The 13572-nt window shown below is 28.1% G+C and overlaps 1 protein-coding gene across 1 annotated transcript; it reads left to right on the forward strand.

The window, feature by feature from the left end:
- The first annotated feature begins 7992 nt into the window (after nt 1-7992).
- LOC120070758 (GATA transcription factor 21) lies at nt 7993-10206 on the forward strand. Its single transcript, XM_039022634.1, has 3 exons — nt 7993-8276; nt 8619-9047; nt 9615-10206. Exons 1-3 carry the CDS (start codon nt 8094-8096, stop codon nt 9993-9995), a joined length of 993 nt encoding a protein of 330 aa, XP_038878562.1. The 5' UTR covers nt 7993-8093; the 3' UTR covers nt 9996-10206.
- Nucleotides 10207-13572: the final 3366 nt, after the last annotated feature.

The raw sequence follows: 13572 nt of genomic DNA on the forward strand, positions 1-13572 counted from the left end.
TATATTCTTTTAATTTTTTTTTTTTTTTTTTTGATAAATTTCAAATTGCAAATATCTACGATGACTAAAAAAAATATAACCAAACAGTAATTGAAGATTGAAATTTCAAACTCCCAAACCTCATATTGTACTTTGAAAAGAAAAAAAGAAAGTAATGGCTAGATTTTCCATGGTAAGATTGAAAAAAAATACATGTCAGTAAAGAAACAAGAATCATTCAAAATGGGATAAGGTGTTTTCATGTCTCACCATACCAACAAAAATCAAACTAAAGAAATAAATATACTAACAAAAATCTTCTTAAAAATAACTATTTGGCAACCAAGAAGAAAAAAACATTTGGCAATTGTATCTTTAAGAAAATAATTTAATTTGATAACGACTTTGTTTTCTCCCTACTAACTAGGGGTGATAGTTCGTTTCGATTTTGAGATCAACTAAGAACCAAACCAAATTAATGGTTTTACAAATATGGGATCCAAACCAATGTTCAATAAATAACAAAACCAACGTATTGGTTTTTATTTTGTTCGATTTATTATCAATTTGGTTTTTGGTATTTGATATTTTCTTTTTCTTCCAATTTTTTATTTTTGTTTCAGTTTTTGGTTTGAATGGGTTATTTTTGCTAATTTTAAATTAAAACCGGGTCTATTTTTATATAGATTTAAATTTGATTGTTTTTTCTTTGCACTTTTTTAAATTAAAAAAAAAAAAAAAAAACATACAAGTGCCATAAATTTTGATTTTTTTTTTTTCTAAAAGAGTAATGTTGGAGTTTATTTTTTAAGGGTATATATATATCGTCGATTTAGTTAGGTTTTGATTGATTTTTCAAATAAAAAACCGATCGAACCAATACTTTTTCGTTTTCTCCAAATACAAATCAATATGTCCAATTTTATACTAAAAAATCGAACCAAACTATTGGATTATTTTGGATTGATTTGGTTTTTAAATTTTTTACATTTTTTTGTTGCACTCCTTAATGCCAACATAAACGTATTTCAACTAACATAAAATTTGTACCATCGACCTCAAGATCAAAAGTTCAATTTCACCATCTACATATTACAAATAATAATAATAATAATAATTTCAAAAGCCATGTTTGCTTTTTTTTAAAAAAAAAAAATTGATGGCAACTTCTTTTTTCTCACATCTCCATTTTTTTTTTTTTTTGAACTCCCAAAATAATATTTTTAAGAGTAAGCAACTAACAAAAATACATAACACATAGATGTAAATTATGTTCCTTGAATTTTATTTTGTTCCTAAAAAAAATCATCTAGTCTATTGTTGTCTAATAAATTTTCTTTGTATGGTTCAAATACACACTCCCTTCCATAATATATATATTTTTTTTAGCAAATATCAATTTATACCCTTCAATTTTGGATATTATATTAATTTAAACCTTAAACTAATAATTGTATATCAATTTAAACCCTAAATTTTGGGGATTGTATATCAATTTAAACTCAAAACTTTTAAAAGTGTATCAATTTGAACCCTAAACTTCCATAATTGTATCAAATTAAACTCTCTATTATGTTTTATTTGGATACATTATGAAAGTTTAGGGTTTAAATTAATATATATTTATAAAAGTTCAAGGTTTAATTGATACACTTATGAAAATTCAGGGTTTAAATTGATATAGTTATTAGTTTGAGGTTTAAATTAATACGATTTCTGAAGTTTAGGACTTAAATTGAGACAACCACTTAGGGCCCGTTTGGGCCCAAGAGTGGAGGGGTGGAGTAGGCCTATAATAGTCCACTACATGTTTGGGGCTCCAACTATTTTTAGTTGGAGTTCCAATATTATGTTCAAAATTAACCTTAGGGGAACATTGTTCTCAATCTCACGATGTGTGCCTTTTCACTATTTGCAACATCTCCTTGTCTTCTCCCTCGTCTCTTCTGCCTCATTTTTTCTCTGATCGAGTGAAATGCTCATATCGATGATGTTCTTCCTTCTCTCTTTACTTTTTCGTCTTCAGATTTGGTTTCGATGCCGGTCTTCAAATCTGATTTCGCGTTTCTTCATCTCCGTCAATTCCGTCGTCATTGAAACCAGATCTGGATCCTTAGCCCCTAACTTTATTTCGTCTAGCCCTTCACAGATCTATAGATCTACGTTTATGGCGATACTCTTCTTGCATGTTTTTCTCTAGATCCTTCACAGATCTATAGATCTACAGATCTGGATTCGTTTCGTTTCAGCCTAATTTGTTTGTTCAAGGGACGATTGTGTTTGATGTGGGGTTGAGGTTATCGTTTGGAGAGTGGTAGGGGTTGAAGGACGAGTTCTAGAGCTTGATAGGGGGAGGTCAAAGGTAATCTTCTTTTTCCTTTCTGAGTCGATGATGAGGCCCCCTTTTTTTCAACTTTAGCTCAAAATTTTGTATATTATCTCTATATTTGTTCATTGTAGTCCATTGTTTCGTTTCATGTTCATCTTTTGCTCTGAAATTATGCTATGAATTTCATTTCATGTTCATATTTTGCCATCATCGTCTCGGTTTGTCCATTTTCTAAATTATGACAAAATGGAGAAACATGTGTTTTGGGCTACTGCGTCTTGGGTTGATTCTAATGTTACTTCTTATACTTATTTTTGTGTTGTCTATAGGGTATTTGATGAATTTTGGTAATTTTGATTAGGTTATTTTCATAAATTTTGGTATTTGTTTGTCCGTTGTTTTTCATTTCGATCTCTATTTGTTCATTGCTTGTCTATTTTGTAACTGAATTTATAGTTATTTGGATGAATTTATAGTTGGATGAATGTTTTTTATTCTTGTTTATGTCTAGATGAATAACATGACTTTGTACTTGTTGCTATGCTTGGAGGAATGACAATAATTTTTTTTTTTTTTTAAAGAACACAAAAAACCAGTGTTGTTTTACTATGGCATAAAAAAAGAACACACAAAAAGCCAGTTTTTTATATTTTTTAAAAAAATACCAACCTATAATATATTCATTTTTAGAATAACATGAAAAAAGTAATATAAAAAATTAGATTGTTGTATTATTGATTAAAAAGGGATTACCAATCTATGGTGTATTCATTTCTAGAATCACATGAAAAAAGAACATTAAAAAATAGTTTTCTAAGAAAAGAGTCTCAATCAATAATATAATAAAATAACAATTTGCCATAAAAAAACGACTTTAAAAATCAACATTTTAAGTCTAAAAAAACTTTTTTTTTAAAAAAAAAACAGTTTGTTAAACTCAAAAAAATCTAAAAACAGATACTTGAAAAACAATTTGTTTCATATGCCATTTAAAAAGAACATTAAAAAGTCAGTTTTTTAAGAATAGTCACAATCAATAATGTATATTAAAAAAAAATAGTCTTAAAAATCAGTTTTCTAAGTCTAAAAAAAAAAAAAAAAAAAAAAAACACCTAAAAAAATCACTTTCCTGGATTCAAAAGAACATAAAAACATGCCCTTAAAAAATAATATTGTTTAATATGGCATTAAAAAATAACATAAGACAGTTCTTTTAAGAAAAAAGTCTTAATCAATAGTGTAATAAAAAAACAATTTGCTATAGAATAAAAAAAATTAAAAAATCAATTTTCTACTATAGAATAAAAAAAAAACTTTAAAAAAATTAGTTTGTTAGAACTTAAAAGAACATACAAAATAGAAACTTAAAAAAACAATGTTGTTTAATATGACATTAAAAAAGAACATAAAAAATCAATTTGCTGGATTTGTTTTTTTAAAAAATATAGTACCAATCTACGTGCGGAAGTTGTAAACCAACTCCAAGATATTCCTGAATTGCATAATCGAAAGACGGTGACACTTATGCAAATCATATTTCACAGTGTGCAAGATACAAAGAGCTTCTTATCCGTTCCCGCAACCCTAAAGTTGGACTATTACAACCTCTTCCTTCAAGAGAATGTTTAATCAACCCGTGTTTGGACTGCTTTCAATAATGAACAATGATTACTTTGTTTCAGTTATATATTTAAGTTTGTAGTAGATTCAGTACGAAATCGCTTGCTGGTCATATTTTGATCATACAATCATGAGTTACTTATTTTATCTTACATTTTTTTGTACCTCCAAAGAAGAGAGCTTTATTTATGAAACATATGAATTGCATCCAAAAGTAATGTACTTTTTTTTTTGTCCATGTTAACCAAGGTACCTCCAAAATGACCAAAAAAAAATTAGCTTTTAACATAAATTAAAATCCAATTAATTTTGTATAAATTGGTTGAACATATAGTTTTAATTATATTTTCAAAATATGATATTTCGTATGCATAATTATTAGTATTATAAAAGATGGTAGTAGAGAAAGTTACACACGGTCTAAAATAATTTACATTCAAATTATAGACTGTTATAATTCATACTATAATAACTTGTACTCCAAACACAGACTAAAATACTTTGCAGACTACTATAAACCAGACTATAATAATCTGCACCACTAGAGTTGGCAAAAATCTCCGCGGGGTCGGGTCCTCGATCAGGGCGGAGAATCCCTGGTTGACCGGGGATGGGGTCAAACCGGAGATCCTAACCGAGTCCTGGTCAGGGACGGCGCAGGTATCCCTACCTCGTCCTCGTTCCTGATTAATTTTTTTTATTTTTTAATATATATATATATATATATTAAAAAAGGGGATGGGAAAAATACCCCTGCAGAGACGGGGATGGGGAATCCTCCGCCCCACCGCGACCCCATTGCCAACCCTATGCACCACAAACACAGACTACAAAACACAATTTATTATAACCCGTAAACTATAATAACATATTTTACATCCTAAACGTCCTCTTAGGATTTAAATTGATATAATCCTTAATTTAGAGTTTAAACTCATACCACCTAAAATTTAAAGGTATAAATTGATGTGCAAGAGAAATACTTATTATAGAAGGATTGTTAAAAGAAAAAAAAATAGTTAAACGTATCCTCTAAAATAAATTTTAGTGCTTTGCATAAAATTTTCAAATTGTTCTGACCACGGTTGACTATCAAATATTTTAAAATAAAGTGTCCTTTTAATCATTTAAACGTACAACTCAAATTATTGGCCAAATCTTATAAATTTTGATTTTGTTTAAAAAAGAAAAAAGATTTTTCTATCCTCTCTAAACAAGGTTATGTCAAACACATTCTTAGTGCTAAGCATATGTTTTTTTAAATTTTATTTTAATCTTTGAATTTTTAAGTTTGTTATATTTTAATTTAGTCCCTAACCTTTAAATCTTTATCTTCTTTTTAAAACCTTCAAATTTGCGTTCTATTTTAATCCTAAACTATTTAAAATGTTTGTTTTAATCTTCAAACTTTTAAAAACAATAATAACTTTTAAAAACAGTAGTTATCTTTCATATATTACTTTTATACCTTAAATCTACTTTTGAGAAATTATTTTAAATGAAAAAATTATTAATAATATTTATAAGTTATAGCAAAATATCACAGTCTATTTGTGATTGATCACGATAGATTACTATTTGTATTTATCACAACACAGATAGACACAGATAGTAATCTGTCGCGGTTTATTGTAGATAGATAGTAAAATTTTGTTATATTTATAAAAATTTTGGTTTATTTTTCTATATTTAAAAACAACATTTTTTTAATGCAAACATTCGAAATTACATCATTAATTTGTTGGAATTAAAATAAAAGTAAAGACTAACCTTAAACGTTTAAGAATTAAAATGAAGATTTTGAAAGTCGATGGATGAAAATTAATTTAAACGTTACTATTTTTTTTTTAATTGAAAAAAAAATGCAAGGGAAAGGAGTGGGGATGAGTATGGAAATAACTAAAAATTGGGCCTCTTCTGAGCAGCATTAAATGGCCTTTCCCTAAATCTCTAATGTTCTTTCAACTTATTATATTCCATTCATATAAAATGTCAAAAACATTCTTGTCAAGTTGTCATAACATAACCCATTCAACCTCACATACTACTATTCCCTTCTCATGCTTGTTAAATACTAATTTTGTTTTTTTTTTCCCTTAAAAAAGTATTTGACTTGTAAAAAGTTTCAATAATATTTATAAATATTTTTTTTTAGAAAACACTTAGGTGCATTCAGGACTATACCTATATTTGTATAGACAACCGAAGTACATGTTCAATTACAAGTTATTATCGTGTGACAAAACTTTTCTTTTCTAAAGGATATTCTTTTATATTTTTTCCTCTATGTAATTAAAAATTGATGCATGGAGGTTATCTGCACCCATTTATTACTCTAAATTTATTGTCATGTTCAACCAACATTTGATATTTAAAATTCAACAACATTTATTAAATATAACATATATCTTTATCAAAATTGAACTTAGCTCAATAGTATAATAATACCTACGGCTTCTCCCAATTCAACCAGGTCTCCGTGAGCATCCTAAGGTGCTGCTAAATGGAAGGATCTTATCAACGTCCATGAATGGAATCTATTGATTCTCTCCTAATTGGTTGGACCGTACGTGCGATGATTTACTTCACGGGCGAGGTCTCTAGTTCAAGTCCAGGATGGCCCAGCTATGAACAAAATGTTGAATTGAATCGTACCGGTCTTTGTTTTATTTTCCAATTATTTCTTCAATTAAATAAATATACACTTCTTTCCTTAAGACTAGAGGTTTAATCTTTCATCCCCACTACTGTTAGTTGTATTCAACAGAAAACCAAATCATCATTACGAGGCCACAATTTAAGACATCTACGAAGGAAAAAAAAAAAAAAAAAAAAAAAGCCACACACACAAATAAGTTAGTAAGGTCCTTTGAATTTTAGTTTTTTTTTTTTAATTGTACTTATTTTCTCACATTGTAATTTATGTATGTTTTATTTCTTCATATTTTTTTTCTAAAGAGAAATAAAATTTGAAAAACATTATTTTTTCCCATTAACTTATTTTTGTTTTTTTAATTAACTAACAATTCAATGGTTTCTTTGAAAAGTGTAACAACTATACTAAAGAAACTCTAAGTAAACAAAACATATATATTTCAAAAATAGAAAACTAAAAATGAAATGATAATCAAATATAATTTTGATTTTTAGTTTTTTGGATTTAGAAAATTAAGTTTGTAAACATGACTTTGACCCATTGATATATATATGTGTGATTTATATGAGAGAGAAAATACAAAAGTATTTCAAATTTGTATCAGATGGTAATTATTAAGTGCATCACAAATTTTCAAATATATTTTTTAAAAAATTAAAAAAATGAATTTGAAAATTGGTATGTTTATTTATTATTATTTTTTTAATATTTGTTTGTGTTTTGACATCATCCCTCTTTTCAGTCATCCAATACCTTTGCTAAAAAAGAAAGTTTATAATAATAAATCAAATTTATATCTAAAAGTTATTATGGTAGTCTCACTGAAATAAAATTTTCAAAACTCTCCCTAGCTCAAAACCTTATGAAACTAAGAGAAATAATAAAAGACAGAAGGAAGGGAATACTTACTAAATGTCCTAATGTAATTAAATTTACCATAAAACGAACTACAACAATTTTGGCCACAACGATATTAGTTTTGAACTAATATCATATATCACGTATTCTATATTTAAGTATATCATATGAAAAGATGATCATCTAAAACTACAAAATTTGGAGTTCGAGTAATTTGGATTATTGTAGGGTTTAGGGTAATTTCGAATTTCGGATTTAGGGTTTGGTTTAAAAAGGGAAAATATGGATGTGTGTGTTCCTTAGCCATCCAAATATATTTTTGGTACAATAAAGTGAAGAATTTTTTTTAAAAAAAAATTATATATGTTTCTAGAGAAGAAAAAGGAAGAGATAGGGTTTTTGTTAGTGAAATGGGGTCTGTGTAGCAGAATATCACTCATTTAAATTTTTGGTGTTTGTCTTTCCTTAAGTTTTGTTTGTTTCTTTGTCTTGAAAGGCACGTGAATGTCTCATTTATTAACCCTAGGCCCAGTTCTTCCCTGCCCTTTTCTGCCCCCCTTTTCTCTCTTCCTTTATAAGTGTTTTCACCATTACATCTCTTCCTTCGATCTCTTTTTTCTTTTAACTAATTTCTTCTTCTTCTCATCCTCCATGGCTCCTCCTTATCGGGACTCGTTTCCCTCCGATCACGATGATCTCGATCTTCGCTACTCTTCTTCTCATCACCTCTTCTTCCCGATCACCCCTCAACCTTCTTCTTCTTCCTCATCCTCTCTTTCTTTCCCTATTCTCGATCATTCCGATGATCCTCGCTCGATAGAGCTCAAACATGAGGTATGTTTTCGAAATTATATCATCCAAGAAAGTTCACTCCACTGATGACCAGATGAGAATTATTATTTTAAGTGAGTTTAATTTACGGCTGACTAAATAATTTCTGAATTTTTTATAATAAAAATTATTCGAGTTAAAAAAACCCTTTGTTTGTATTTTTTTTAGAAAAAAATTGTTAAAATTTCTTGAATATGTTATAAGTATAGGCACCTCCGTTAGGGAACCACGTAATTCTTTGTGTCGATCTTTATCGTTAACTTTTTTTTTCCCTCAAAAGTAATCTAAAACTTCGTGTTGTAATGGTTGATATATGATTTAATTTTTTTTGTTTTGGTTTGGTAGGGTGGTGGGATTATGGCTTGTAACAATGATCAAATTATTGGGAATAATCATGAAGATGATGTGGAAACTGGGCTAAGGTTTACAATTTGGAAGCAGATTGATAAAAGAGAAAGTTCAAGCTGTTGTGAGAATAATAATAATAATAATACTCATAATGATTTGGTGAAGTGGTCTTCTTCTTCTTCCTCCTCCAAGATCAAATTCCTAATAAATTCTAACCAAACGGAGACCGCCACCCGAACAATCGACAGTGGTCGGAATTTCCAAGATCTCAACCAGACATCACCGACGCCGTCACCGTCATCATTCGATCAAACGAACAAACGAACAAGCACGGCACTACAAGACGGCGGTGCCATAATCAGAACCTGTTCCGATTGTAACACCACAAAAACTCCCCTTTGGAGGAGCGGCCCTAGAGGTCCTAAGGTAATAATCCATTAATTTTTTAAAAAAAACACCAATTTTATTTTAATTTTTTAATTTTTCCATGAGATTAAAAAAACGCATCGGAATTATGACTTAATTTGATCACTAGAATAATATATTAACGATTCAATATGAACTTTACCTAACAATTTAGATACTAAAATCCTCAATTCAAATTACGTTATCAAGTGGTTACCATCTCAAAAATCAATGATTTTATTATCTCTCGATAATTACTCTCCTAAATTTAGAGAAGAATTTATAATGTTATTTATAATTATTTATATTAATGAACAATCTTAATATTCTCACGTTGATTGCGAACTTAAACTATATGTCGGTCAAGCTTAAATTAGTTAAAATATGAGTAATATTAAGTGCAACATATCTCATACATTTCTTCGATAACAAAGAGAAAATTTACTACATGACAACTTATAATTTGACACTTGGATGAACTGTACGGTAGGCACATGAATGCACCCGTATATTTTTCTTAGGATATTATGCATTTATGTTTTTTTCTTTTTAAATTTGTTGCAAAAAATAATTTGCATTGGTGTGCAGTCACTTTGCAACGCCTGTGGAATCCGGCAGAGAAAAGCAAGACGAGCGATGGCAGAAGCCGCGGCCGCTGCCGCAAACGGTGAAAAGCCAGCGGCTGTAGTTTTGAAGAGCAACAAGGCAGTACAACACAAGATAATGACGAAGTCGGCCGTGGCGACGACAACGACGACGTTGAAGAGAAAATGCAAAGACGCGGTGGTACAGGGCGAAGGTGGAGGCGGCGACAGCGGCGGAGGAAGAAAGAATCTTTGTTTTGAAGAGATAAAAATCGGGAGGCGATTGAGCGAGATTTCTTCATCTTACCAAAGAGTTTTCCCACAAGATGAAAGAGAAGCTGCCATTTTGCTCATGACTCTATCTTATGGCCTTCTTCATGGTTAAATTAATCATTTTAATATATTATTATTATTATTATATTCTTTTTTATTTTATTGCTTTTTTTTTTTTGTGAGTTTAATTTCCTATTTCTAAATGCTAATGCATCTTGAGGATAAAAAATTTTCAAATAATTAGAATAAAGACCATTGAGAAAAATAATCTTGTATTTGTACTTATTTATTTTCATCTATATAAATATATAGAAGTGTGTGTATATACTTTGATTCATTACTTCTTTTTAAGCGTAACTTAATTTATTAATATAATATTTGTCACGGTGTTTGAATTTTGATTAACAATTTAGACATATTAGTTAAGGTTTATTAAATCGAATTCTCTATACTTTATACGTTGTTCAAGTTTCGCAAGAAAAAAATATTTGAATATTTATCTTTATACTGAAAAATATTAGGGTTTTAGCATTCAAACTCAATAACATATAAGTATATGCGTAATTTTTGTTTTTTTTTTTTTTTTTTTATAATTACAACTCCATTAATTTTTAAGCAAACATTGAATAAAAAAGTGGTATGAGATTTTTGCCATATACAATGAAGTGTAATGAGATTTTTGTTTTAGGAAATTTAATGTGTAAATTACAAAAGAGATTTTTTTTAGTATATGTGGTGATGATAGAGATAAGTTTTTCTGACAAGCTTTTTATCGTTTTCTCAATTTTTACCTTTTCAACCTTATATTATTACAGCTTCATGAAGTATCTCTCACCCCTTTTTAAGGGCATGTTATATAAAAAATAAAATAATTTATAATCAATGCCAAAATCATATGTCATGTTTTGTTAATTTGTTACATGAAAAAAATGATTTACAAATATGTGTATATATATATTCATTATACTACAATATATAAGTTCAAAATTTTCATATATTTTATAGAATATTTTATCGTGCAACAAATTTGCTATTATTTACAGATTTATTGAAATTTCCTGCTAAACAAACTTAGTAAAGAAATACCACATCCTAATAAGAATAATGAATTTATACATATTTTTATAATGGTATGATATCGTTCACTTTAGTTATAAACTCTCATGTCTTTGATTTTAGTATCACCAAAAAGGTCCCATACCCATAAAGATAATTGTCCACATTTGTATACCCATAATTTCTTTAACGAACGTGGGACTTTGTTTACACTTCTAATGCATCCAGTTGTTCACTCACACAATTTGTCATGTGATAAACTATTCTTTCATTTTTTTTAAAAAAAAAAATTGAAACTTTTTTGTGCTGGGGTTGGAATGTGTTAGCAAAAAAAAATGTGTTAAATGACTTTTCTAAAAAAATTTATTAATTTTTTTTAAAATATACTAAAGGAAAGAGGGATAAAAAATGCACTGAAACAGCTCAACTAGGTTACACCTCATTAGCACTCTCATCATACTCCAAAACCAATAGTGTTGTATTCCATTAAAAAAAGAAATAGTATGTACAAAGAGGTAAAGGAAAGCTCTTAACTAAAAAGAGAAGGGAGAAAGGGCAACGGGATTATAAGAATACCTTCCAATTAAAGGCGATAGTAGAAGCATCGTAGTTACAAAATAAGGATGATTTAGTTACAAAATAAGGATGATAAAGCTTTATCAAAATTTTAGTGTATGTACATGTATTTTTGTATATGTATTTGTATATATAACAGTCCAAAGCGAGAATAACTCAACTTGTATATAGTATGTGTTAGTGATCAAGAGTTCTATGGTTCAAATCCTTCTCAATTATGCTAAAAAAAACATGCATATTTACTTTTACCACGATCTTTCCATCCAATCCGACTTTTTAGACTTAGTTCAATGTTACACTTTTTACATTCTATTCAATTTCCACTATTCTTTTTTTTTTTTTTTTTTTTTTTTTCAAAAGGAAAACACGTTAAATTATCTAGGAGCTCTCTAATTTTAATAGTATTGATAAGTTTAGCACAAATTTAAGCTTGATCAATATAAATTTAAAACCATCAAATAACTTTATTGAAACTTACCAAATTTGACTAAAACTTAACTCTAATATTATTTTTCTTTAAAACCATATTAACTTTGTACTATTATATGTTTTATAATTAAAATTTATCACAGAGTAAAGCCTGCAATATCTTTTTAAATTTAAAGTTAATATTACAATATATATATATATAAGAAAAATATCTTTTTAATCTCTGAATGTTGAAGAACATATATGTTTGATCTCTGAGTTTTCTAAATATATTTTTTTAGTTCTCGAGTTTTTAAAAATATGTACATTTGGTTCATAAGTTTTCAAAATATATTTTTTTAGTTCCTAAAATTTCAAAATATACCTTTTTAGTTCTCAAATTTTTCTTGAAGTAGTTTTTTTAAATTATTTTAAATTATTATATAACACTTTAAATTAGAAGAGATAATTTTTTTAAAAAATATCTTCTCTCTAAAATATTTTCCTAATTTAAAATGTCATATTATTATCTAAAAGAATAAAAAAAAAATACAGGAGGAACCTTTTAAACGTATTCTTAAAAACTTGTATACTAAAATGAACATTTGAAAACTTAAGAGGCCATATGCATCTATTCTTAAAAAACTGATGACTAAAATTATGCGTATATTTCAAAAACTCAATGACTAAATACACATATTATTCAAAACTCGGATATTAAGAAATGTAATTTTTCCATATATATTTCTCCTACTCAAAAAACAATTATTGGAGAAAGGATTGGTCCGAAACTTAAAAGGCAATAGAGGATGGTGATTGGTGATGACACAAAAAACTGGAAAAAACAGCTTTTTTTTTTTTTCTTTTTTTTTTTAATGAAAAAACACCTAGAGATCAGCATTGCCCTCTCCTCTCTATTCCTCATCTTTTTCAAAATGGTCCTATCATGTCTTGACACCTTCCATCCTCCTATTTTGAGATAATTCCTACGAATATCGGTTGAAATAAGATTTGATCTACTTTCTTAATTATACAAAATATTTACTTGGAATAAGATTTGACCTACTTTCTAAATTTTTAAATTTTTGTTTATTTTACGTACATCATATCGGTATAAAATTATCGAAATAGATATCGTGAACACAAATTGAGCCTCTCGCTCTGGCTATTTTGCTTCTTGTTGTCTTGCTCTCCCGCTCTTCTTTCACTCTCACTTTTCGTTCTCTCTCGATCTTCCTCTCGGAGATCTCTGACGCTACTATATAAGCTCTTGAATCCTATTAGCATCTTTGACTCTGTAATATGTATTTTCTCTCTAATACTAAACTGCTTTCTTTTTCTGTCCATTAACGTAGTTAACACACTATGAGTGAATTACGTAAATTTTTATGTTGATTCTCTACTACATTTCCTATTTATATTTGATTATCAATTTTTTAAGGTCATAAATCTTGTCTCTACTTTTCTTGTATTGACATACTTTTTACGTGACGACAATAAACTCATATTTTCTATTTAATTAACTTTGGAAGTTTACTATTGAGTAAAAAGAAAAAAAAAAAAAAAAAGTAAAATTTTCAAGTGAAAAAGCCCAATTTAAGAACCATTCGAGAAGTTTAATTAAGCAAATTATAAGATGAAATTATGAG

This window comes from Benincasa hispida, chromosome 2, assembly GCF_009727055.1.
Source record: "Benincasa hispida cultivar B227 chromosome 2, ASM972705v1, whole genome shotgun sequence".
In the NCBI taxonomy this organism is placed as follows: Eukaryota; Viridiplantae; Streptophyta; class Magnoliopsida; order Cucurbitales; family Cucurbitaceae; genus Benincasa; species Benincasa hispida.

What these genes read in the sequence shown, in the direction of transcription:
- LOC120070758 (XM_039022634.1), top strand. Translation starts at nt 8,094, where the DNA reads ATGGCTCCTCCTTATCGGGACTCGTTTCCCTCCGATCACGATGATCTC. An exon ending in CGATAGAGCTCAAACATGAG is followed by an intron (nt 8,277 to 8,618) that starts GTATGTTTTCGA and finishes TTGGTTTGGTAG; the next exon opens with GGTGGTGGGATTATGGCTTG. An exon ending in GCGGCCCTAGAGGTCCTAAG is followed by an intron (nt 9,048 to 9,614) that starts GTAATAATCCAT and finishes ATTGGTGTGCAG; the next exon opens with TCACTTTGCAACGCCTGTGG.